Below are 27379 nucleotides of genomic sequence, written 5' to 3' on the forward strand. Positions count from 1 at the left end.
GGGAATTGGATTGGGGTTCAGACAGTTAGCAGGAGAACAGGAGCACACGGGTGCTCAAAGCGTCCTACCCTAAAACTGGCTTCTCACATTTTCACCTAAAAAGAATATCTCACAAATAACCAAGCCATGAATATAAGAAAGTGAGTCCTTTCCCTGGATGAAAACGGTGAAGCTCTGCACACGGGTGCTTGGGACTCAGGACCCCACAAATGTCGGGGAGTTGCAGTATTCCCTCGACTATGGTGTTGGTCTCCACGTCTGATATGGTTCGATCCTCTTCCGAGAAGTGCTGGGCGGAGGTCTGTCCAGAGGAAAGGAGAGGGCTTGGTAGTGGGGCTTTCATCAAAGTACCTGTCACCTGAAAGGCCAGCCCCAAGTCCAGCCAGAATGACTGAGAAACATTTGTCTTAAACTGTCAATATAGGTGAGGAGGAAGGGGAGCTAGGTATAGAACCTTGAAATTCAGATGTTTCTATGGGGGATGTTTTAGCTATTTGTTTCGTAAAAGCTATTATACTTAGAAAATTCAAAGGGGGCGCCTGGGTAGCTCAGTCAGTTAAGGCCCCGACTCTTGGTTTCAGCTCAGGTCATGATCTCAGGGTCCTGGGATTGAGTCCCGCATTGGGCTCCATGTTCAGTGGGGAGTCTGCTTGAGATTCTTTTCCTCTGCCCCTCCCCCACTCTCTGTCTCTCTGTTTCTGTCTCTCTCTCCCTCTCTCAAATAAATAAATCTTAAAAAAAAAAAGATTCATCTGTATTTCCTGCAGCACAGATGCTTCCGCATATCATTTAACTAATTAATCAAAGGAAGTGTGTAATAGCTCAGCTTTTTCCTTTTCATTGAAATTCGCAGTCTTTCTATAGCTTTTTATTAAAATTTTTTTCTTGTATTTATTTATCAAATATTTATTGCATTTCAATTACATAGTGACTCTGAGGGAAACATGACACTGACCTTAGCCTAGAGCAATTTGCAGAGATCCCGTTAGTAACCACACAAGAGAGTACGGGCGAGGCCTCAAGGTGAAGGACAAAACTCACAAGAACTGTTGGAATTCAGAGAAGACAATACGCAGTGATGAGAACCACTGGAAACCATTTTCTGTGAGCAGGCGGGGTTTGTGCTGGACCTCAGGAATGAACAATTTGTCTAGGAGGGAGAATCCCCTTATAGGTTATTTCACCAGGACATCTTGAAGGCCTGCCTTGGCTTAGGCGTTGGGCTAGATTCTTGAATGTACAGGTGGTAAATGAGAAGCATCCCCATATTCATACTGTAAAGCTCTTGGGCGATGGGCAAGTTGCGTGGAGATGATGTGGGTGCACAGGTTGTAAAGGAACCCACTCCTAAGGCTATATCGTGACCCGTGTTTCTGCAGGGTATATGTGTTGCCCTTTCGTCCTGGACAAGGACGGGGTCAGCGCCGCGGTCATCAGCGCAGAGTTGGCGAGCTTTCTAGCAACCAGGAATTTGTCTTTGTCTCAGCAGCTGAAGGCCATCTATGTTGAGTAAGTTTCTATTAACTCTGTTCAATTGAACTAACAGTTTTCAGTGTTTTATTATGTTTTTATGTGTCAGACACTTAGTATTCTTTCTAATGCTCTGGTTGTAGATTCGCTTTCTTCTGAAAACTAAGGAAAGGATCCCCTTTTCTTTTGATGCTTAACCATTTAATACTAATTATCATTCATGACTGCGTTAATCTTTAACAAATGAGAACATCAGTTGCAGAAATAGCTAATTGAAGAAGGTGATTTTAAGTGTCTGATGTTGGAAAAGATCAAAGGTGTTCGTGAAACATCTATTAAGTTTTTAGAGGCTTGAGTCAAGGGGGCCTGTGTGGTGCAGAAGCAGCCAGGGGCAGTATATACGGGAATGGGCGGGGCGGGGCCGCCTGCAGTGAGACCTTTACCCCCAGATACAGGCCCAAGGCCCGGCAGCAGTTCGGCAATCCCCGGGGTCAGTTGTACCTCGTTTTTATGATAGATCATTCCTTTGAAGCTGGTCGTGGTTGTTTGTTTCACTTACCTTAAAACTGGTTGATACATGTTCTGTGTACAGCCGTGGGATTGTTCTTCCTCATTTTGCATATTTTGTATTTTTTTTATTGAGATGTATCGACATTAGCTTCAGGTATACAATGTAATGATTTGATATTTGTATATATGACAGAATGATCATCCAGTAAGTCCAGTTCACATCCACACCACACATAATTGCGCATATTTCTTCTTGTGGTGAGAACTTTTAAGATCTATGCTGTTAGCAACTTGCGAATACATAGTACAATATTATTAAATAGAGTCGCCATGCTGTATATTACTTATTTAATTATTTGTATTTGTTTTGATAGATATGGCTACCATATTACCAAAGCTTCATATTTTATCTGCCATGATCAAAGCACCATTAAGAAATTATTTGAAAACCTTAGAAACTATGATGGAAAGAATAATTATCCAAAAACTTGTGGCAGATTTGAAATTTCTGGCATTAGGGATCTGACAACTGGCTATGATGATAGCCAACCTGATAAAAAAGCTGTAAGTAATACTATCTTTTATCAACTAAACTCTTGTGTATTTATCTTCTATTATACTCTGAATAGCTTAACTTATTTAATCATAGGATTAATTGAAGCTGATTTTAGGCATTCAGGCATTATTTTAAATACACTATCGAAATAAACAGAAAGTTAGCAATCTTTGGCTAGAACTATAAAGATCGTCACTAGTCATGCAAACCAACGTCACCATGTAACACACGGGAAATCAATGCTCGGAAGTGCAGGACCTGCCTGCTGGTTGGTGATGGTTGTGGGCAAATCTGGGTCTTCTGCTGCCAGATCCGGGTTTTCCTGTTCAATGTATCCAGTATGGCAGCGTCTGGCAGCCCGCCATGGTGTTTCTGAATGAGTAGGTCTGGAGTGGGGGGCAGGAATTTACATTTATATCAAGTTCCCTGCTGATGGAGGTTACTGGTACCCACTTTGAGAAACACCGTTTGCTTCTGGGTTAGTTTTACCCTCTTCTCTGAATGTCCAGGCGCTGTCAGCTATAAAGCATGAGTTTGCATTCTTCACTTCATCACGTGGATCCTCCACTGAAGTCAAAAGAAGGCTCAAATAAGAGTATTGCAGGAGAGTATTGCTAACTAATGGCAGGGAGTTGGGGAAGGAGAGTGAGACTATCCTTATGAGATAGTAGACATCTTTATTTTTTTTTAATTTTCATCTGCACACAATATATTTTTAAAGAGAGTTATTTTAGAAAGAGTCACAGTGAAACATGGCAGCCCAACCCCCGCCGTGTCTTTGCCACGTGGAGACAACCCCCTTCCCTCTCAGTTGTCTCGCCTGCGCTTTACCACCGGATTGCAAATAACGTGCACATGCGGTGATGCTTGGGCTTCTCAGTGTTGGGCTTTATTACTTTTCTACTGTGGAGATAAGGCTTGAAATCTGCCATTTCTTAGGTTCCCTGTTGTCCCTTCTCCCGTCTTCACAGACACTCCTGCCACAGTGCTTGCTGAGTTCGGATCCTGCGCTGCATTGTGATGACTAGTAACGGTTGTTTCCCACTTAGCTCAGTAGTGTACTTTGACTAGCTTCCCTCAAATTGTATAGTTATTTTTTCTATAATTAATAGCTGTTCCATCACTTTCTTGGATTTTTGTGTAACAATCTCCAGTCTTCTCACATTCCTTCAGATGCCTCTCAGTAGGGTTTTCCACATGGTCCAATGCAATTTTATCAGTTCCATTTCGTTTCCACTGGCCTCCCTCCCGGTCCCCCCGTCCAGGCAGGGCCGGCTCCTCTCTGTGTTGGGTACACACGTGTCATCCTGGGAACGCCCTTCACCTCTTACGGGGTGGGTGTTTGGCTCCTGGACCCCAAGACTTCCTCTTGCTATATTTATTTTCCTAAATCACCTCCTCTAGTAGCTTCCAAAAAAAAAAGTGAATAGGAGGTCAGTTTTTGGAGGCGTTTAAGTCTGAAAATGTCTTCCTCTACACTTACACTTGATTGACGCGCAGTTCGGAAAGCAGTGCTCCATTGTTGCTTGGTGTCCAGCATTGCCGTGGAGGGTCTGACCCTGCATTCTGTCGGGAAACAGCTGAGGTCTGCTGTGTGCCGCATAAAGGGATGTTGATGCCACACTCAGTGCTTCCATGCAGCTTGTTTTTTTCTCTACGGGAAGATTTCAGGAATTTTCTGCTAAACTTTTCTTCTAAAATTTCAGTGATATGCTGTGATACGGGTCTTTTTCAGGTTCTCCCTACTAGCAAAAGCAGCCAAATGATCACCTTTACCTTTGCGAACGGGGGCGTGGCCACCATGCGGACCAGTGGGACCGAGCCCAAAATCAAGTACTATTCGGAACTGTGTGCCCCCCCTGGAAATAGGTATGATACAGATAACAGCACCTGTGATAGTTACCCCCTCAAGTTCCTCACTGGTTCTGTGCAAATGCTAAGTAAAACATTTTGTCTTCCCGGCATGTACTTTAATTAGGAATGTTGTTTCAGACCAGCAGCAATAGTGTGATATTTACAGCTGCTTGAAGCATCCAGGGACAGGAGAGCTGATTTTCTACTGACCTATTTCTGTCCTGCCTTTCTTTGTAGGGAAGAATTTCATTCTGAATTTCAGTAATAGTAATACAGTTTCCTTTTTCTAGTGCTTTTATTTGAGACTAGTACCAATGAGTTTTCCTCTTTTTCTCCCTGTCCCTGATACAATCCATTAAAATCCATTGCGCATGCACTGAACAGATATCTTTGAGCGCCTGTTATGCATAGGTCTGTGCAGGGTTCTGGAGAGGAGAAAGTGCCCTAGTGGAAAGAGTCCTTGCCACCAAAGAGCTGCTGGCTGGTAGCTTCAGAGTAGTGTTTCTGTGACCTTGGTAAAGGGTTTGAGTTCCCTTTGCAGTACTGTAATGTCTTAAACGCTGACAGCCGTGGTGCGTGTAGTTAGAGTGTGTCGGTGGGATACGGCACACCCAGTGAACCCTCGGGTAACCAGCACTCCTCTGTTCAGAGTAAAAAATCAGAAAAATGTTTTTAAAGGTCAATTACGTCAATAACTGTCCAATAGAAATAAACTGTGAGGGGCACCTGCTGGCTCAGTCAGAAGAATGTGCAACTTGGTCTCAGGGTCATGAGTTTGAGCCCCACGTTGTGTGTAGAGATTACTTAAATAAGTAAAACTTAAAAAAAAAAAAAAAAAAGAGGGGTGCCTGGGTGCATCAGTTGGTTGAGCTTCTGACTCTTGGTTTTCAACTCTTGGGTTTTGGCTCAGGTCGTGATCTCAGAATTCCCAGAGTCTGGCTCCAGGTTCAGCAGAGTCTACTTGTCCCTCTTCTCCCCCTCTGATCCTCCCTCCCCCTACCTCGCGTGCGTGCACACTTGCACTCTCTCTCTCAAATAAATAAATAAAATCTTAAATAAAAGAATTAAAGGACACTATTAAAAAAAAAGAAATAAAATGTGAGCCACATAATGCAATTTGAAATTTTCTACTAGACACATTCTTAAATAGTGAAAAGAAACAGGTAAAATTAGTATGGTAATTTATCATACTTTATTTAATATATGAAAATATTGTTATACCATATATAATTTATATAAAAATTATGAATGAGATATTTTGCTTTTTTTCACACTGTCTTCAAAATCCATTTAGGATTTTACACTTACCAATGCCTTCAATTAAAATGCTAGATTTTTTTAGAAATACTTGTTCCGTACAGTTGACCCTTGAACAACAGAAGCTTGAACTGTGCAGGTCCACTTGTACATGGATTTTCTTTTTGATAAATACAGTATAATACTATGAATGTATTTTCTCTTATTATTTTCTTAATAACATTTTCTTTAGTTTATTGTAAGAATACACTGTAGGATACATGTAACTAATATATGTCAATTAATTTTTTTTAAGAATTTATTTATTTATTTGTCAGAGAAAGAGAAAGAACACAAGCAGGGGGAGCATCAGGCAGAGGGAGAAGTAGGCTCCCCACTGAGCAGGGAGTCCGATGCGGGACTCCATCCCAGGACCCTGGGGTCATGACCTGAGCCAAAGGCAGATGCTTAACTGACTGAGCCGTCCAGGCATCTGGTCAATTGACTGTTTATGTTACGTAGGGTTTCTAGTCAACAGAAGGCTATTAATAGCTAACTTTTTGGGAATCAAGAGTTATGCATGGATTTTTGACTGCATGGGGGGGGGGGGGTCACTAACTCCGTAACCCCCAAACTGTCCAAGGGTCAAATGTTATTACCATTTCATAAAATTTACAGTTGAAAAAGTAGATTTGGATACGTAAATTGTTCAAACATACTTAAGTTTTCCAATAACTGAGTGAAATGTCAGTTCTTAAATTTGAATTTCAATTAATTAAACTTAAATGACGTTAACAATTCAGTTCCTGGGTCGCACTAGCCACATTTCCAGCACTCAATACTGGAGTGGGGAGGATGGGCCTCAGCAGTTGTTAGAACATTTCCACATCAAAGCTTTGCTCATTGAAGAGTTGTTCTGGTCTTGGGAATCGAATTTGCTTTATGTGGAAATGAAAGCAGAGGACGTTTTCCGAGCATCTTCAATTGGCCAGCCAGTAGCAGATTAAATGTAGCAAATTAGAGAGGCGGGGACAGAATTGTTAGCGTTAGACTTTCCTTGGGCAGGAAGAAAGGACTGCTGATAGCAAGGAAAAAAGTACTAAAACAAAACAAAACTATGAAACATGGACACAGGAACTCAGAATGTTCATCGCTTTATAAGGGAGGTAGATCTCCACATCCGCGTGGGTCCTGAATCTTCTGAATAAGAGCTCCAGTCCAACGGTCAAAGTCATGTTTATGGCTTTTAAATACCACAACAGTCAAATATATTTCAGAAGTCAGAGATTGTGTCCTGTATTTTGCTACAGAGCCCCATTCAAAACCTTTTTGTGCCGAGGGGCCAAAAACTCAGCTGGCAAGCAATTTGAACAAACACATAAAACAGTTCATTTTCTAAGCATTCTGGATTACCAAGATTTTATTGTAATATTTGCAAGTATCAGAGTTTCTGTGTGTGTTACATATTAAGCTGTTTGCTACTCTTGAGAATGGGGTTTTCCATAGGCCTTTCTTTGTAACTCTCATTCTCAATGTTTTCATATTCCGATGCCTCTTTTTTTTGGAAAACAAAGGGACAATAGTCCAATTTAAAGGTCCATGTTCTCTCTGTCCCTTCCTTGTCATTACTCTGTGAAAATATAATTCAGAAACCTTATAATAACAATACTATTTAATGTTTGAGGATCTGATATTTTACAGTTTTCACATGGATTATTGGGTGGCTTTAACTTCAAATATTAGTTTACAAATTCCTGAAAATATTTTGAAAAATTGTCCTTTTATTATATTCATCAAAATGCTGCCCCAATTTATTAATTGGGACATTGGGCACCAGGCAAGTCCACAGATGCGCTGCCAGGTCACCAGCATGCCTAACATAAAGCAGCAATAAGGCCATGGCTAAGTTTCCTATTTTCTGATCACTTTAATATTATTAGTATATTTTATATCCTCAATTTCATTTTTTCATAGAATTCCATGACCTACTCATCCTTTAGAACAGAAAATCCTTTTCAAATTTAAGACCTGCTTTTAAAAAATATTTTTTGCTCAGTAGATGTCTTTTGTCCAACTTTGTATTTTAAAAAAATTTCAGTGAATACCCACATATCTTTCACTTAGACCAAGGGTTGGCGAACTTTTCCTGTAAAGAGCCAGATAAGTAAACATTTTCGTTTCCAAGCCATACGGTCGCACTACTCCCCTCTGTTGTTACTCAAAACCAGAAAGAAGTCTTGTGCATGAAGGAATAGGTGCGACTGTGTTCCAATAAATCTTTATTTACCAAAACAGGCTGTCAACAGGCTGCCAGCCATAGTTAGCCTACTTTAACCTAGACTCAGCAGTTGCTAACATTTTGCAATATTTGCTCTCACCATGTATTATATATGCAGTTTTGGGTTTTTTTGTTTTTTTGTGTTTCCCTGAGCCATCTGAAAATAAGTTGCAAACCTCAATACACAATTCCCAGAACAAGGACACTCTGTTACTATCTCAGGGTTTAGTTACCAATTATATCAGGCAAGGTTCTAACGGAAACAAAACCAGTAGGAGATACATATATTTATATATTTATATCTGTATATTCACTGGTGAGTTTAATTTTAGACATGTTGTTAGAAAAAAAAACCCAGGAAGTATTAGTTATATGCCTTCCTGAGAAATGTCGTTGTCTTCAAAACACATTTATGGAACAGGAAATAACGACCTCTGTGATCATATGTATTTATGAAGCATAATGACATTATATGTCACCAGTGGGGGTTAAAATAATTTTAACGATAGCTACATTTATTGAGGTTTTGGGGCCAGGTTCTGTGCTAATTGCTTTATATAATTTATCTCAATCTACACAACAACTCTCTTGAGAAAATAAAGTCTTTATCCCAATTTTACAAATGAGAAATCTGGGCCTCGGAGAGGCGAAGCCACTTGCCCGAGGGCATTCGGCTGGTAGTAGAGCCAGAATTAATGTCTGCAATAAAATGGATTGTTTCAGTTGTACTGGGGAGCGATTACCGTGTAAAAATGATCCTAACTCATTACAAGCATTTCGATTTCCATTAAAATAAAGTTACATATATTGAAGATAGCCAATGATGAAGTCATGCAAGTTTGATCTGAAGGATTTAGTTTTTTTAAATTCAGCTTTTTGGTTAAGTACTTAGAGTAAACACCCAGCGCTAGGAACCTGACACCAACGTGAGCTGCTGGAAGCCTGTCTAATCACAAATTCGGTTTATCATTACCTACCTTCCAGGTGTTTGCATTTAAATGAATATTTTCCATATGCTTGAAAACTTGATTTCCTTAGAGGCAACTAGTTCCCTAGATTTTTGTTTATACTTTAGTTGCGACCCTTTTGTTCTGGAGGTAGAATAAAAAAGGTCAAAGGGGAGGGAAGGTTTGAGTTCCTGGTGTGTGATTAAGCAGGCCCACTAGGAGGCCCCCATTCCCTGTACCTTCTAGGAGGCCTTGCCGACCGGCTGCTGCTTAGCTTCCAGTAGCTTCAAGGCAAATGGGATCAGGAGCGTTCCTATCCTGGGAGACCCAGAACCTAACAGAGATGTCATTTGTAAAAGTTTAGCAGGATCAAGCGACAACTGAAGTCATAAAAGTTTTCTTTGCGCTGTTAGGTACAAACATTGCAGGTCTTTTAGGGGATGCTAGAGCAAAAACTGTGTTTCTTAAAAATTCCTACTTGTTTATAGTAAAGACCTTGGGAAAACCTTGGGGGAAAGAATGGATATTGTCTCATGGGGGTTTTTTAGTCCAAGTCAACAGATGCATTCCCATGCTTCAGTCACGGGGGTTCTGTTTTGTCTGATTCAGCCCTCCTCTTAAGGGTGTGTTTCAATGTTACTTGACCAATGTGGGGAGAACTTTAAGTACACTTTGGAATAATCCACTGATCTGGAATTTCCCCCTTATTTTCCAGCGATCCGGAGCAGCTGAAGAAGGAACTAAATGAATTAGTCAGTGCTATTGAAGAACATTTTTTCCAGCCACAAAAGTACAACCTGCAGCCAAAGGCAGAATAAAATATTCTAGCCTTGGTCATAATTACAGTTAAGCTCAACTTGATTCGCTCAGCGGTGTTTTTGAGAACCAAACGACTTAAACAATTGCTACAAGTATTTATATATTTTTAATAGACCTACATTCCTCATTGTTCTATTTTTGACCTTTAAGATGAATAAAGAAAAGATGGCCAAGCCTAACAAACCAACATGCCTATTAAACAGTTAAGCCTGGGCATTATCTGAATTTTTAAAAAATGAAGATTTTAAAAATAGCTAACTTTCAAAAATATTTTTTAATTAATATGTTTTAATTAGAATGAATGACAAACGTGTCTCCTCTTTAATTCTTTTTATGGATAATTGCAATTGCCAGAAAGCCTATACAGTTTCTAAATTCTGGGCTGTCATAGGATAACCACTTTCTAGGTATATGTATATTTACATTTCTATCAGTTGCTTATATGGTAAAATATATAAACAAATCAAAGGTCATGTTCAGGGAACCTAAAGTGGAGGAATTTACAAGAACCTATAAAGTGGAGCAAAAGGTACTTTACAAAGATATACATTTTTTTTAACCTAAACCTTTTTAGTTCTAATAATACATCATTACACATTGTATATCTGCTAGGAAAAAAAACAGCCTAACCATCTTTGTTCAGTGCATTAACATTCATCTCTTTAAAGCTTGAATTAAAAATTGGTTATTTGAAACTGCAAAGTACTTTTTGGTATGGTTGTTTGCTTTGATACAAATTCATGTAATTTTTGGTACCAAGGCAGCAAGGAGTATAAGCATTAACTATTTACCTGATTTGGTTTTTGTGCCTTGTTCATATGTGATTAAAATCTAAAACCATTAGATTGCCTTTTCCATGATGTATTTAACCTGTGCCTCTTGCCCTCCTCATAACTGGTGGTCTTAAAGTCAGGACCACACTGTTCTTATATATTTTATGTATTTTATGTGGTTTTTCTATTTTTCAAGCAAATGATTGCCCATTATTATTATTATTATTATTAACCTAAATGATTACTAACAGTTTCAGAACAATGAAAAATTACAATCTGATTGGCAAACATCTTTCTAAAGTAAAATTGAAATGTGTTTTTATATCTTAGTGATACATAATTTGTGCCCTTTCAGAGAACTCTTTTTTTTTTTTAAGACTTTATTTTTTTGAGAGAGAGAGGGAGAGAGAGAGAGCACAAGCATGGGGGGGGTGCAGAGGGAGAGCAGACTCCCCACTGAGCAGGACCCTGGGATCATGACCTGAGCCACCCAGGTGCCCCCCTTTCAGAGAGCTCTTAAATCTACAATATTTGATATATTCTGTCAGCTGCCTCATTGGAGAAGCTGTATGTATTTTTGTTTTATGATGTTTTCTAGTCTCAAACTATACTCTAGAAATAAGAAATGTCAGATCTGTATCCTCTCTGCAGATTTTGGAGCATAGAAACTATACCCCAGTTTGTTCCTGGAAATACAAAGATGGTGGAGACCACCCTGCTGTGACGAGGTTCACAGTCTAACTGAAGGGCTAGTGAGTAACCGGAATGCTTACAAGTCCTCTAACGGAGTTATTTGCAAAGTACTGAGGGTTCAGAAGTACGAGACAGGGACCCATCCTGCCCAGAGAAAGCCTCACGGTAGAGAGATGAATGACTGCTTCGCCTTTGGGGCTGAATAGTAGTTGAGGATGAAGAAGAGGGGCTCCCAGGCATAGAGCACAGCACCAACAGAAGTAGAGAGGTGCTGGGGGATGTGTGTGTGTTTTTGGAGGGGATGCTAAAAACATAGCCTGGATGTAAACTTCAGGACACACGCGCACCTCTCCGCCATTCATGCGAGCAGACGATTCAGCTGGACCTGGAGGAGATCCCCTAACTCTATTTCTCACTTGAACTTCTAAGTAATAGCACGCCATGTATGCTCACTGAATATTTCCTGAGTTTTTGTGTTTTTATGGGATGGCAGGTAGCACAATGTGTGTGAATTAGCTTGTACCATGAGACCGCTGGGTTCTAATCATGGTCTGCTGTGAACCATCTTTGTGACCTTGGTCAAGTCACTTAACCTCTCAAGGTCTCAATTTTGTTAGTCTTTAAAATTTTTTTTTTTAGAGCAGTTCTAGGCTCACAGCAAAAATGAGAGGAAGGTACAGAAATATCCTATATCCTCCCTGCTCCCCCCCAGAAATAGCCCCTCCCATGATCAATGTCCCCACCACAGTGGTACCTTTCTAATAGTTGATGAGTCTACATTAACATTTTATCACCCAAGCTGTGGAGACAAAGATCATTGTTTGCCAGGGGGTGGGGGGTGGGGAGCTATGAATAGGTGGCGCACAGAGGATTTTTAGGTAAGTGAAAATACTCTGTAGGATACTGTAATGGAGAGTACATGTCATACATTTGTCGAAATCCATAGAATGTACACCACTAACAGGGACCCCTATTGTAGACCATGGACTTAGGGTGATAATTTTGTCAGTTTTTAAATTGAAAGATTCTGCTAAATGATCTCTGAGGTCATTTCATTCTGCAAGTCTTTAAATTATGTGGAAAATACATAAAGGACACTATCAGCAACAATAAATCATTGGCAATTCTCTTTGGCAGAATGCGTAACTAACTAGTCCTCTCGCAAGACCCAACATTGAGATGAGGGGAAAAGCACATGGTACTGAAGATGGGGTAGGCAGCCTGGCCTTGCCGCCTGAAGGGTGTGAGCTGGGACCGGGGACAAGCAAGGTGGAACCACATGGCGAGCAGTGCCGGAAAATGTTTTGCAGGGGAGTCAGGGAATGGTCAGGACTGAGCACGTCATGGCCACGCCCTCAGTTTCTAAGAGCTTCACCTGCTTGGGGAGGTGGTCCTGTTTGAGTGGATAGCCAGCACCGTTTTCTCTTGGTGTCCCTGAAAGAACAGATCTCGTTCAGTCTAAGAGATTGCCTTGCACGCCAACTTTGTATTTTCTCTGTGGTCTATGAAATAACAGCTGCTACCCTTTAAGAAAAAAATGGGAGCGCCTTTCATTTATCTCGTCGGTGTTCCTCAATCATCATGCTATCATGGGAAAGTATTGTTATCTCATGACATTGAAAACTCTTGGCTTTAAAAATAACTGCTTTGGGGCACCTGGCTGGCTCAGAAGAGCAGGCGACTCTTGACCTCGAGGTCGTGGGTTTGAGCCCCACGTTGGGGGTAGAGATTACTAAAAATAATAATAATAAATGAACTTTAAAAAATAAATTAATATAAATGCTTTAAGTGATGGAACAAACACGTATGTCCTACTTTGGAGGGATTTTGAAAGGATGGCATCTAAATCATATTTATGTCTTCATTCTAAAAGACTAGATCCTATTTGTGCGTTCACTCGTGTGTTCACGGAGTCCTGCTGGAATCCTGCCACGCGCCAGCCGCTTCTCTAGATCCTGGGAATGAGCTGCCGCCGCTCTCAGTCTAGCAGGGGAGATACACACGCGCCCGGCGCTGGCGGTACAGCGGGAGGCCCTGCCACCGGCGACCGTCCCAGCTGTGGGCAAGCTGTTCTGTGATGCCCCCTTTGGACTCGTCTTTTTCGAGATGACCAAATTCAAATCCCTAACGTTTTTGTCCAAAGCAATTTGACTCTGGGAGGCTCTTTGCGGGTCATTTCCCTGCATCGTGCGTTCATTCTGTCCTTGCTCCGAGCAGATTTGTGCAGAATAATCATTGAAAGCAAGGTGCCACACTCCACGGCAGGGGAGAGAAAGTTGAGGATACCATCACTTCCCTAGACTTCCCCAGGTAAGCGCAGTGCAGTACCTACTGGGATTCCCTGGAGGAAGAAGGCAGCCGTTGGAGAGGAGAGAGCCTCCGGCTGAGCCTCCAGCAGGAGCGCGTGGGCACCAGGGGGGTTGTTGGGGGGCCAGGTTTCTTTCTCCCTGGCTCCCCTCTGGCAGTCCTTGAAAACACACAGTGAAAAACAAGCTGTTTCTCTGTCTCCTTCCCATTTGGGTCCAGTTAAAGCGGTTCAGGGTTTGGCCCCTACGTGATACAGAAGGCAGTTGGGTACACAGACCAACGAGCCAGTTCCACGTCTAAGTAGCTCTTGAAAGCGTTCAAAATAGCACTGTGAAAGTGCCAGAAGGAAGTTCAGGTTGCAATTCAGAGATGATGAGCCTGATTGTGTCCTTAAAATACCTTGTTCAGAATGATTTCATCGTAACTGGAAAAAATTCTTTTAAAAAGAGTGAAACGCAGCTCGTCTATCAGATCAGTGCTCCTACCGTGGAGTAAAAGGAATGTAAACTGTGGGTGGAGGCTGGGGCTTGTCCTCTGCTTTGCTGCTTCAGCAGGCTTCCTTTTTTTTCCTTCCCAGACCTAAGGTGGTTCATTCCCGAAGGTATAATCAGGTACTCTGTGCACTCTGAAAGCTTCTCTCTGCTCACAGCTGTCATTGTCCTAAGTAGAGGACTCCAGACCTCTCCCAGGTTCCGACCCTAGGTTACCACCTGCCTACGTAGACATTCCTACTCAGATGTCTCAAATGGTAGTCAGTGCAGCTCAGCCCCAAATCCATTTTCCCCACTCAGTTCACCAGCTGCGCTCCCTCCAGTCCACTGCGTGCACTTCAAACACCTGCCCAGACTCTTCGGTGACTTTAATGTCTGACTGTAACCTAACCTTTTTTCTAAAAACGTATCATGGAGAATTCCAACATATATAGTACAGGGGCGCCTGGGTGGCTCAGTCGGTTAAGTGTCTGCTTCCAGCTTAGGTCATGATCCCAGGGTCCTGGGATCAAGTCCCACATTGAGCTCTCTGCCCCTCTCCTTCTGTTCCTCTTCCTAGCTTGTGTTCTCTCTCTCACTTGCTCTGCTCTCTCTCTTTCTCTCTCTCAAATAAATAGAATCTTTAAAATACTTTAAAAAATAATAGTACAGTGGATTTCTGAGTATCCATCAGCCAGCTCCACTCATGGCCAATACTCTATTCATGGCCAATCCGTTTCCATCCATATCCCATTCATGTCCCGTCTTGCTACATGACAATTCTGAAGCAAATCCCACACCTGTCCTTGCATCTGTAAATATTTCAGTATGTAAGCATAAAAGATGGGACTTATTTACACCCATCGCTATATTATTGTCACACCTAAAAATATTTACAGTTCCTGAATATCCTCAATTATCTGGTCAGTTGGCCAATTTCTCTACACTTTGCTTGAACCAGGGTTCCAATAGCATTCATTCACTGGATTTGGTTGATAGGTCTCTTCAATCTTTTGATCTATAAATTCTTCATCTCTCTCATTTTTTTTTTTGTCCTTTTTATAATTTGTTCCCAATGACCAAATCATTTGTCCTCTAGGGTTTCCCATACTTTGGATTTTACTAATTGCCTCCTCACGGTACATTTAACATATTTCTTTGCGCCTTGCATTTTCTGTGAAGTGGTACAGAGGATGGAGAGGCAGCGTCCGATTCAGATTTGATTTTTTGGCAAGAATACTTGACGGAAGTGGTGGAGGGGTGGTCCTCATACCGTCTCTGTCTTCCAAGGGCCGTGATTGGTTATCACCGGCCAGGTTGCCTACTCCTGCTCTGCCCCGCATAATACAAGTCATCAGGTAACTGGCAAAGGGGTTCAGGTAAGAAGAGGGATGAATTGATGTACCCAGTGTCGCACAGAATGCCGCAAGACTGGTGGAGGTGGGCCCCCCACGGAAGGAGGAGAAGCTGATAAGCAGTTTCAGGTGGGGTTTCTAGCTTATATCAACCTTAATGGCAGAGCCCTGCTCTCAGTTCGCTTGAGCTCCACGAGCACAAAGAAAGTGATTTGTCACACCTTCAGGATTTTAGTAATTTTTTTTTTAAGTAAACTCTGTGCCCAATGCAGGGCTCAAACTCATGACCCCAAGATCAAGAGTTACGTGCCAGACGCCCCTTTAGGGATTTCTCTTAATAGAGTACTTGCCTGTTACAACACAAAATTACATTTTTGTATTGAGTTATGAAGACCAACAAAGAAAAGGAGCAATGTGAACGAGGTGTAAGAATCCACAAAGAGATCCGATGAAGGCTTTGCTTGAGTCGACCAGCCACACAGTGGATGGGGACCACAAGTCAGGAAATACGATAACCTTCCCTCAGATGCTGTGCAACCGGAATTACACCCATGACCTTGTTGATAAGATAGCAAGAGACTTAAATGAGCGTGGTCTCATCGGGATCTGCGTCCTATGTCCGTTCAGAGAGTCTGCATTTAGCACCTTATATGGAAAAGATGCTGGACCAAAAGCTGTTAAATTGTGCGATGCCATGAATCTGCCCTGGAATATGCATCTGTGTAGCAAGCCACAAAAATCAATCTCACCAAGTAAGACCAAAATCAAAACAAAACCCAAAGGAAGTCTGTGAAGTCCCCGAGTTTGGTCAATGTTGTGCTCTATCATCAGTATCAGCTGTAACACAAATGAGATTAAAGGGCTGCTCTGCCTTGAGAATCACCAGTTACCACACAAGCCAGAGGCGGACCAATGAGGGGACACCTGAAAGGACAGAAATATAGCTGCAGTTGAATGGACTGACCTTGTGGATGAAACAGACCCTGAGCTTGTGGCCAGAGTATACAGCCTACATGGGAGAGTGCTGACTATCGCCATGATGAAAGACATACTGAAGAAACCATTTCTGAATTTAGAAACTCAAAAGGATAAAGAAGTTGAAATACACATTTGCTCACAGACGATAGCACAGTAGACACATTGTTCTGCCTCTGCTTTTCAGTCCCTTAGAAGGACACTTAAGTTGTTTCCAATTCTTTGCTCATATAACAGCAATGAATAGCATTGTCTATGTGGCATTTCCCCTTGTTCTACTATAGGGCAAAGGCTGTTTTAACAGCTAAAATGTCTCCTTGTTGAAAGAGTGACATGAGGGGTGCCTGGGTGGCTCAGTTATTTAAGCGTCCAGCTCTTGATTTCGGCTCAGGTCATGATCTCACGGTCGTAAGATTGAGCCCTATGTTGGGCTCTAGGCTGGGTGTGGAGGTTAAGATTAAGATTCTCTCCCTCTCCCTCTGCCCTTCCACTCCCAGCCCCGCATACATATGTGCTCTCTATCTCTCTCTAAAATTAAAAATGAAAAGAGTGACATGATCTGATCTTTGTGAGAACATTGTATAAACTGCAAAGTGTTAAGTATTACTGTCATTGGATAAATGAGCATATTAGATTTAGAAACGACTTTTCATAATTCCCCCATTTAGTGTTTGTAGGTCTGTTTTAGAAAATCTCTTATCTTTCTGCCGCACTCATTTCCCCAGGTATCGACAGTAGTTTTTAAAGAGAAAAAAAATCAATATATCTTACACCCACTACAACCTATTGGGGTTAAGGTTGTGGACTCCGTAGCAATAACCTGAGTTTGGATTCCAACCCCACTGTTTCCTAACTGTGAGATGCTTCTTAACATTGCCAACCTCAATTCCCTTATCTATAAGGGGGATGAAACCAAATGATTTTTCAAAGTCACTGTTGACATTTTTCAATTGTCTAGGTCATACAGGACACTCCTGGGTGATCAGGGAGAAATTGAAGTTTTCAGTAGAAATGTATTAACTACTGGAGAAATCCCACGAAGGACGTCAGGCCCCATGGATTGACATGCAGATGGACCCACCACTGCTCTTGCCTAGAAGAAAAGTTCGCCCGGGGAAATGAGACTCTCACAGGACCTAGGGAGGTGTCAGAAGAAAATATGGGATTAATTCTTTTTCAACCTCAGAATGAGAAAGGCCTTTCTAACTAAGACTCGTGTTAAAAGAAAGGATTGAAAAGGCTGCCCACATGAAATAAAATGTGGGACAAACTAGGCAAAAATGTTTGCGATTTCTGTCACAAAGGGCTTCTCTCCCTCGTGTGCAAAGAGCCCCCGGATAGCAGTAACACAAAAGACCAACAATATAATAGAAAAGAGGGCAAATGATGTGGAAAGATAGTTCGCAGAAAAGGAAACATATGGCTCTTAAGTCTATTTTTTAAAAAGGCTCAAGATAGTTTGTTCTACCCGTTTGTTTCCTGTGCCATTTTAGTTGTATATTCAATTCCGTGCGTGCGTGTGTGTGTGTGTGTGTGTGTGTGTGTGTGGTTACTCTTAAAATCCTAACATGTATATTTCCTCAAACATGTCTGAAGTTACTGTCTCTAGTTTCCACCCAAACGATACAGGAAATTTCATTTTTGCTTAGATAATATATTCAAATGGTAGAAAATTCCAACGTATAAAAGAGTATACAGAGAGTGAGATGTCTCTAGTCTACCAGTACTCACAGTCCGTCAATTCCCAAGCATGAAGACAATCACCTTTGCCAGATTCAAGTTTATTCTTCTAGAGATCTTGTATATAAAACAATTACGTGATGGATTCTTTTGTTTTGATTTATTTTATCCAAATGGTAGGACACTGTACACTCCGTTCTGCTGGGGGGTTTTTTTTGTTTTTCTTTTCACTAAGCGATTGTGAAAGTGTTGGGGTTTTTTTTTAAAGTAGCTCTACCCGCATCTCAGAACCCCAAGGTCAAGAGTAGCATGCTCTACGGACGGAGCCAGCCAGGCGCCCCTGTGAAAGTGTTGTCATGTTTGTAATTATTCATTCTTCCCCTGTAGATGGAATGTATGAGAAATCCATGTTCATTGTTATAACCAATTGACGTGTTGTAGTTGTTAATGCAGAAAAATCTGACTCATACAGAAACACATTGATTCTATACTGTATTCAAAAATGTATTTCATTCATCTTAACGGTCAAATAGTATTTCAAGGTATGGATGAATATTGAGGTTGTTTCTAATTTGTGCTGTTTCTAACAATGCAGTGTTGTCACATATCATTCATTTTGTGTGTGTGTGTGCACAAGTGTGTGTGTCTATAGTAGAACCCACCTGATTTTCAAAACCTATCAAAATAATTATTATTGAAAATTAATGCTTACATTGATTCACTAACCTGTTTTCTATAATGATTCATGCATCCCACCCCTTCTTGCTGAAGCACATATTTTCTTTTCTTTTTTTTTATTTTGTAAAGATTTATTTATTTATTTGGGGGGGAGGGGCAGAGGGAGAGGGAGAGAGAAACTTAAGCAGACTCCGTGCTGAGTGCAGAGCCCCGGGCGGGGTTCGACGTGGGGCTCGATCCCATGATCCCGAGATCACCACCTGAGCCAAAACCGAGAGTCGAGAGTCGGATGACCCACTAACTGTGCCACCCAGGCACCCCTGAAGCAGATATTTTAGAGGTTGTTTTAGTCTTGACCTGAAAATGTCTTTAGTCAGCCTTATTTGTTAATAATTCCACTGGGTAAAGGACTCTAAATTGATGTTTATTTTCCCTGGCTCTTCGAAGTCCTGTTGAATTGTATTTTGGCCCTTTTTGTTTCTGTTCATTTAGCTGTAATCCCTTTGTAGATAACTTTTTCCCCTTTTCTCTGCTTTTTTTTTTTTTAGCATTTTTATTTAAGTGTAATATACATACAAGAAAGTGCACAAAATCTTTAGTGTAAGCTCGGTGACCTCTTACATATGTACGCAACCATGCAACCTTGAGGGTGGAAAACATCCAGTATCTCAGAGGGTACCCTCGTGCCCTTTGCAGCTGGAACCTTCCCTTGCCTCCCAGACATAACCGCTGTTCTAACAGCTAACATCACAGATTCGTTTTGTCTGTTCTCGAACTTCATGGACGAGAGGTGATACGTTTTGCTCACTATTGATTGCTTGCAAGACTTTGTTTTGTGCTTGGTGATTTGTAGTTTCCTTCTGATTTTAGAAATACGTGTATTGTTTTCCATTTCTTCATGTCTGCGTTGCTGTCTCAGCCATTTCCTCAGAGCTGTCTTCCAGATCGCTAACCTGCTAGCTTTCTCTAATCGGCCATTTAACCTTTCTTTGGAGGTTCAGTTTTCAATTGTTTTTTCCCCTAGACGTTCTTTTTGATCTAGTTTTCAAAACCTTTCTTTTCTTTATTATTTCATTCTATACCATTGCATTCTCTTGGTTCCCATTTTTGCTTTTTGAGTTTTTTTTAAATTTTAATGTGCTTGTTTCAGCTTATTCTATAATCTAAAATTCTAATGATATTTCTTCAGTTTGCTTTGTGTGTTGACTGTCTCTTGCAGTGGATGGTTTCTTCGTATTTTGTGAACTTGCTTTTTGTTATTTTCAACAAAAGTTCATTTTTTGTTTTTTGTTTCATTTTGCCCCTTGTGCCCTACTTTGTAGAAATGTGACTACAAGGCTAGTCTGTGTTTACTTCTGCAAGATCCCGGGGGTTCTCTGTTTTGTTGCTATTGTTGCTACTGTTATTTTGTTTGCTTTTTAAACTATTTATGTTGTTGATTTCTGGTTTCTCTTTATTTTTTATTTTTTTATTCTTATAAGATTTTATTTTTAGGTCACCTTTACACCCAGTGTGGGGCTCAAACCTACAACCCTGAGATCAGGAATCACATGCTTCACCGACTGAGCCAGCCAGGCGCCCCTGTGCTTTTTCTCTTTAAACTGTTAATTGTGGGGCGCCTGGGTGGCTTAGTCCCTTAAGTGTCTGCCTTCGGCTCAGGTCATGATCCCAGAGTCCCAGAATCGAGCCCTGCATCGAGCCCCACATCGGGCTCCCTGCTCAGCGGGGAGTCTGCTTCTCCCTCTGCCCCTCACCCCGCTCGCGCTCTCTCTTTCTCAAATAAATAAATAAATAAATAAAAATTTTTTAAAAACTGCTAATTGCTTTGCATTACTACAATTACAGTTATTAATTAATTATAAGATATTGTTTATATGTGGTTGTAAAGAGTACTTTTTTGTTGTTTGTCTTCAAGAGTACGTTTTTATATGATTTGGCTATGGATGGCTGGGTGGCACAGTCAGTTGAGCTTCTGCGTTTTGGCTCAGGTCATGATCCCAGGGTCCTGGGATCCAGCCCGCGTCCCGCTCCTTGCTCAGCAGGGAGCCTGCTTCTGCCTCTGCGGCTCCCCCCTGTTCAGGTTCTCTCTCTCTGACAAATAAATAAATATTAAAAAATAAATAAATGATTTGGATGAATTTATATCTAGCAACAGTCTATCCAAAACAACTCTACAAATTGATTTTAAAATTCACAAGAAGCAAAGTAATACCGAAGAAGCGTGGGTGTTGGGGACGGCGCTCCATTGGTCAGCACATCTGAGCACAGGCACTGACAGTTTTTTTTTTTTTTTGGACTGTCTTCAAGGATGTTTGTATAGCAAATAGCTTTGGAAGATAGAGATAATGTCTCCCTCCAGGGCATAGGGCCAATTTGTTGGATGTACAGGATATTTAAGAAATGTCTCTCCAGGTAAAGGAAGGGCAGGTTTGCTAGCACCACCCCCTTCAAAAGTCTGGGGTTTCCTTTTTTTTTTTTTTTTTAAGATTTTACTTTTAAGTAATTGCTACACCCAGTGTGGGGCGTGAACTCACAATGCTGAGTTCAAGAGTTGCATGCTCTGCTGACTGAGCCAGCCAGGTGCCCCAGGTTTGGGGTCTCCTAATCTTGGGTTCCTCAGTGTGATGTGTGCAGCATTGATTTCAGCTCGTCTGTGTCCCACTTGGGACTTGGAAACAAGGGTAGCTGAGGGGAACGTGAAACTTACGCTGCTTACTGCACTGCAAGCTCCTGACCCGACAGCCTCTCAAGTCTTCTGCTCGCATGCATGGAACAGTGACAGGCTAACTTGTTTGCTCTCAAATGAGATAAATTCTCAAGACTCTTCAGTTCTTAACAAGAAGAGAGGAATTGTATTGCCAAAAGTTAAAATTTATTACAAAGATGTATTAAATAAACTTGGCAGCGAGGCAGACAAATGGAAGAAAATAACAAATGTCTGTAGAAGAAATTGGTAGGTGACCAACAAGGCATCCTAAGTCTGTAGGGAAAGAACTTTTGAGAAAAAAATTCTGGAACAATTAGCTATTCAAATGGAAAAGCTAAAATGAGATCCCCACCTCAAACCATATCCAAAACCATATCAAAAAGTAAATTGCAGTTGGGTTTAAAATCTAAATGTGAACACTTTGAGCACTTTAGAAGAAAGTGTAGGAAATTGTCTCTATGATATCATGGTACAGGAGGATTTCTTAACCCAGACAAAAAGCTGGAGCCATTAAGCAAAAGAGCCAACCACGTTAGAATTTAAAACTTTCGTATAGGGGCGCCTGGGTGGCTCAGGTCATGATCCTGGAGTCCTGGGATAGAGTCCTGCATCGGGCTCTCTGCTCAGCGGGGAGTTGTCTTCTCCCTCTGCCCTCCCCCCGCCCCCGCTCTCTCTCAGATAAATAAACAAAATCTTTAAAAATATATAGAGAGTTAAGAGACAATGTACAATCTGAGAGAAGATACTCGCAACTCTTCTAACAATATTAGTGATGAGTTTTTATGGGCTTTTATTAGCGCTGCAACCCTATACCAATTTGCGAGCATAAATTCACACACCTGCTGGGGGACTCGGTTGTGATTTCTGGCCATGAGCTCACTCTCATCACCTCTGCCCCTGCCTGTCCCCCCCTCCCCCAGCATGTCAAGCAGACTAGAAGCTTCCCTGCTCCTGGACCAGGAGTACCTTTGTTTCTAGTTCCCTTTCCCAGAGGTGCAGTCCTTTCAGGTTTCTTGGACACTAAGGGATAAGATGGGACACCATGACTAAGAACAGGAAATTTGAAAAAAGAATCCGGTGGAACTTTCTTGCCGTGCCTGGCTGGCTCAGTCCATACAGCAGGCGACTCTTGATCTCAGGGTCATGAGTTTGAGCCCCACGTTGGGTGTAGAGATTACTTATATAAAACTTTTAAAAAACAATTTGGGGGGGGCGGTGAGGGGGACAAAAACAACTTGAGTCAGTTCCAACCCCCTGTCTTCTATCACCCTGGGGCCATATTTCCAGTGTGTGTGTGTGTGTGTGTGTGTGTGTGTGAGAGAGAGAGAGAGAGATAGAGAGAGAGAGAGACAGACAGATCTCAAACTCCTAGCCCTTGAGGCCCCGTGTTATCTCATACCTCCCCGAGGCCACAGTGGATGCTTCTAAGGCCGCTTCTCTGCTCTCCCCAGCTCACCTAGGAAACTTTTTTCCAACACCTAGGAAGCTTTTTTTCCCTTTCTTTGGAGTTCAACTCTATATTTTTTAATGTACCTTAAAAATACTTCAGCTAGCACTCATCTCCATGTCACCTGTGAGCCGTCTCCGCACCTGCACCGCCCACGTGTGCGCAGAGCTGCCTTCCCGGCGACCGGCGGCTCCCACGCCCGCTGGCTGCGGGCAAAACCCCAGTCGGGGGAAACAGGGCCTGAAAGAAGTTTGAAAGATTGTTAAATCCTTGTTGTTCAATTTTAACTTGAAAAAAAAAATGTTACTGCCTTAGGATAAGCTTGCCTGGCAAAATCTTGGCCATTTAGAAGAGAAAATAATGTCACACTTTTTTTTTTTTCTTACAGCAATCACTATACTGTTTCTGAAGCAACACAACTGAATTCCTGAAGAATCCGTGAATTCCCGAGGAACTCCGCAAAGATTGGAGTTTGTTTAATTTTCACCTGAAGGAAATGGTCTAAGATTCGCATCCCATTCTCCGTACAGAGAGATAGAAGAGAAGGCTGATAAGAGAAGAAGGAAAAGAAGAGAAAGTGCAACCCTGAGTACTAATGGTCATCACGCGCTTTACTACATACTGGATTGTGGTCTAAGCATTCTGCCTCTATTAACTCGCTTATCTCATTGACAACATCGTAAGGTAAGTACTATTATTTATATCCCGGTCTTACGGGTCAGGACACCGAGAATCAACAGAAGTCAGTGAAGTAATTGGCCTACATTTACAAAGCCAGGAAGTGATCCTTGGCCATCTAATGCTGGTCAGTGCGACGGGCATGGGGTCCTCCTTCAAAGGAGCATTCAAACCTACAGGAGCTTCTGGAACAGTAAAGAGGAATTTAACACCGATCTGCGGAGGGAGTCTTGTCACTAGTTTCAGGAAGATGTGAGCTGTGAGGACTGGTGGGTGAGGGTGAGTGCAGGTGTGAGTTGGCAGCAGGCCCAATGTAGCTAGAATCTCGAAGCCCTGGATGGGTAACGAGACATTAAGAAAATACTGGCCACTCAGAAGAACCTCTCTGGGTTTTGAGAACATCTATAGGGGTTATCCTAACACAGGGTGTGTTACTCTTGGAGAACTTGTGGAATATGGGAAAACTGCCAGGAAAACGTAGATTTGGAAAACATTACTCACTTGTATAAATTAGCTTTTGCTGCCTAAGAACCAACCCTTCCCCCCCCACACACGTGAGTGACTTAAGGCAATAGACATTTAATTAGTAGACATTTAATTAGCACAGCTTGTGGCTTGGCCATGAGGGCTGTTTTCACGTAGGCAGTTCTGCCTTGGGCCGGGTTGGCTGGACTTAGTTGGGGCTCACTCCTCTGTTTGCAGGGCGAGTGGGTAAGAGATGAATAAAAGGATTACCAAAAGGTACTGGGGCCTAGTTAAGGTTGAGTAACTTGGAATTGTATGGAAACCTAATAGTTTTTTCTACTTTTCCTTCTTTCCTTTCTTCCTTCCCTCTTTCCTTCCGTCCTTTCCTCCTGTCTTTCTTTCTGTTTTCATCAAACTGTAATTTACTATTGAGGAACAAGGCTGACTCTCTTCTACAGATGAGATATCCTAAAATAAAGAGCAGAGATAAACCGCAGACTTTTCCCATTATAAAACAATACACATTTATTGTAGATAATTAGAAAAATATAAAAATGTAAAACTTCAACAAAAAGAATCGCCCTCGTTCCCAGCAGTAGAGCTTCTATTAAAGACGTAGCAAGTGCTTCCGACAAGCCGGGCTGTCTTCTTGGGGGAGTAAGTCTGTTCCAAACCACTTTTCCAAAATAATGCTTTAATAAGAATTCTTGAGAAGTCCAGTTGACAGGCGACATTCTATCTAAACACTTTTAGTTTGCCTGGTTCCCACGACGGGGCAACTACTGAATCATAAAAACTCCACTACTGAGCTCGTGACACCAGCCTAGCCTTCTCTCTCTCTCTCTCTCTCTCTCTCTCTCTCTTTTTAAAGATTTTATTTATTTGAGAGAGAGAGCATGAGCGGGGCAGAGGAGGGCAGAGGGAGAGGGAGAAGCCGACTCCCCGCTGAGCAGAGAGCCTGATGCAGGGCTCCATCCCAGGGTCCTGAGATCATGACCTAAGCCGGAGGCAGACGCGCTTAACAGAGCCACCCAGGAGCCCCTCTAGCCTTCTCTTAAAGGAATAGCAGAACAGGCCACATGGATGGACACGGACTTGCATATGGCACTTAGAATTCCTCTCTCCCTGCCGAGTCAATTCACTCCAATCTAGCCTCTGTCTTCTCAACTCTATTACAATTGTGCTCTCAGGGTGCCTGGCTGGCTTAGTCAGTGGAGTGTCTGACTCTTGATCTCAGGGTTGTGAGTTTGAGCCCCACATTGGGTGTAGAGATTACTCAAAGATTTACAAATCTTTAAGGAAAAAAAAATGTGCTTTCAAAGATGAGGGCTGTCTCATTGTCTGATTTCCCAGCCCACGTTCTCCTTGACTTCTCAGGACCTCTTAACCTGAGATCAAAGATTCTCTGATGGCTCCAGAATCCAGAGAATTTTTAGAAAGGTACTCCTAGCAGTTCTAATAAAAATTTAGATTTTCCTTCAATTATAAATGCAGTCAACACAACCACAAAAGTTTATCAGTTCTCATGACTTTGTCATCAGAAGTCACAGATTTTCACGTCACATTTCCATTGTCACAGGTATCTCAGAATATCATCTATACTCATCACGACCTCAAAATCATGGCTATTATTGGACCTTGTTATTTTGTTATTAAAGAAACATCTATTAACCCTTATGGGATATGTGGTTTGCAAATGTTTTCTCCCATGCCACAGGTTCCCTTTTCATTTTGTTGCTGGTTTCCTTTGCTGTTCAGAAGCTTTTGAGTTTGATGAAATCATTTTTACATTTTAAGTGGTTAGAAAAAATTAAAAAATAAAACGATGTTTCATGACATGCCAAAATATGGGCTACTCATGTTTCAGTATCCATCGTCACTAGAACACCACTGTACTCGTTTGTGTACGTGCTGTTTATGGTGACTTCTGCACAGAGCTGAAAGTCGAAACAGAGACCAAATGGCCTGCAAAGGCTGAAATATTTACTGAATGGGCCAGAGTTTGTTGATCCTGAATTAGAAGAGCGTTAACAGTGATGAGGACAGGGACAATGTCTCATCTGTCGTTCCATCACTTCTGTGCCTAGCTCAAGTCCGTAGAAAGGATCACTCATCAACAAAACTCTACTGGGCAAGAGTCTACTAAGCCCCTTTCAGTACATACCTGCCAGTTTAGGCAGCTTGGTATTTTAAAATCTTAATTTTTTCTTACTCTTTTGACCTTCAATCTTCTCTAAGCTTCAAATTCAAACACTCACGTTCCTTTCCCTTGAATAATAGGAGAACTTCAGCTTACGTTTTATATTTAGCAACAGGAAAATGAGAAGAGGGCCGAGTGTCTCTAGCTCAGCTTCACTGTTAAAGGAAATTACTAAGTAATGAAGCGAGCTCGCACTCTCTGCCGTTGCACAATGTAAATTATTATGCAATAGCAACAGTGACCGAAAGACTACCCTGCAGCCCATTGCTTCAGTAGGTGCTGATCAAGGGAACCTTGATTCTGTTCAGTGGATGCTCCCTCAAGCTAACGGGTCAGAGCGGCCTCGCAGAAGCACAGCCCTCCCACAGAACACCTTGCAACAAGCTTATTCTGAAAGCCAAGGAAATAACCAGACTCTCCTGATGTCTCCTTAAAAACAAAAGTAAAAAACCTCTGCATGATACCATCTCCAAAAACAGTAGTTTTAAAAGGTGGTAATACAGTATAGAAGAAAAGAATTAGGCTTGGAGGGAGAATATCAAGGTTAAAATTCCAATCGCCCCCCCCCGGCAAGTTTTCTGCCGACGAGGGAAAGGTAGAAAATAACACCCCTGAGTGCTTCTGAGAGCATTAAAGTAAGATGAGACATGTCAATTACAAAGCACTGTATACTTGCAGATAACATTCAGGGTGGTGATGAATGAGAGGTTTGGTGCAGTGTCGAGCTGGAGACATACTAAGCAGGTGCAGGTCCATATGTTCTTTGCTTTGTATAAGCCCCTCCCTCCCTCTCTTCTTTCCTTCCTTCCTTCCTTCGTGTCTGCCACATCCAGGAAATGATTAAAGGTGTCTTTTTTTTTTTTTTACATTCATAAAACCCTTGGGATTTTTTTTTCTCTTTTTTTAAAGTTTTTATTTAAATTCCAGTTAGTTAACATACAGTGTAATATTAGTTTCAGGTGTAGAATTTAGTGATTGAACACTTCTGTACACACTTCTATACACACAACAGGTGCACTCCTTAATCCCCATCACCGATTTAACCCATCCCCCCACCCACTTCCCCTCTTGTGACCTTGAGTTTGTTCTCTATAGTTCAGAGTCTTTTTTTTTTTAACTTTTTAGTGTTTTCTATAGTGCCTTTACCAAGTTAGAGTCCCACCCACTGCACAAGGATTCTCTTTTCTCCACAGCCTAGATAACGTGTGTTATCCCTTGTAATTTCTATAGTAGCCATCTGAATAGTTGTGAGGTGATTTCTCATTATGATTTTTCTTTGTA

At 41.7% G+C, this 27379-nt stretch overlaps 1 protein-coding gene across 1 annotated transcript in view; it reads left to right on the forward strand.

The window, feature by feature from the left end:
- PGM2 (phosphoglucomutase 2) overlaps positions 1 to 10372 on the forward strand; it is a 33236-nt gene extending 22864 nt beyond the window's left edge. The window contains exons 11-14 of the mRNA XM_026508717.4: positions 1380 to 1509; positions 2355 to 2544; positions 4272 to 4405; positions 9567 to 10372. Coding sequence (XP_026364502.2) covers positions 1380 to 1509; positions 2355 to 2544; positions 4272 to 4405; positions 9567 to 9669 — 557 coding nt within the window. The 3' untranslated portion in view covers positions 9670 to 10372. The remainder of the gene's footprint in view (positions 1 to 1379; positions 1510 to 2354; positions 2545 to 4271; positions 4406 to 9566) is intronic.
- The last annotated feature ends 17007 nt before the right edge of the window (positions 10373 to 27379 follow it).

Source organism: Ursus arctos, unplaced genomic scaffold (assembly GCF_023065955.2).
Source record: "Ursus arctos isolate Adak ecotype North America unplaced genomic scaffold, UrsArc2.0 scaffold_9, whole genome shotgun sequence".
NCBI classification, from domain to species: Eukaryota; Metazoa; Chordata; class Mammalia; order Carnivora; family Ursidae; genus Ursus; species Ursus arctos.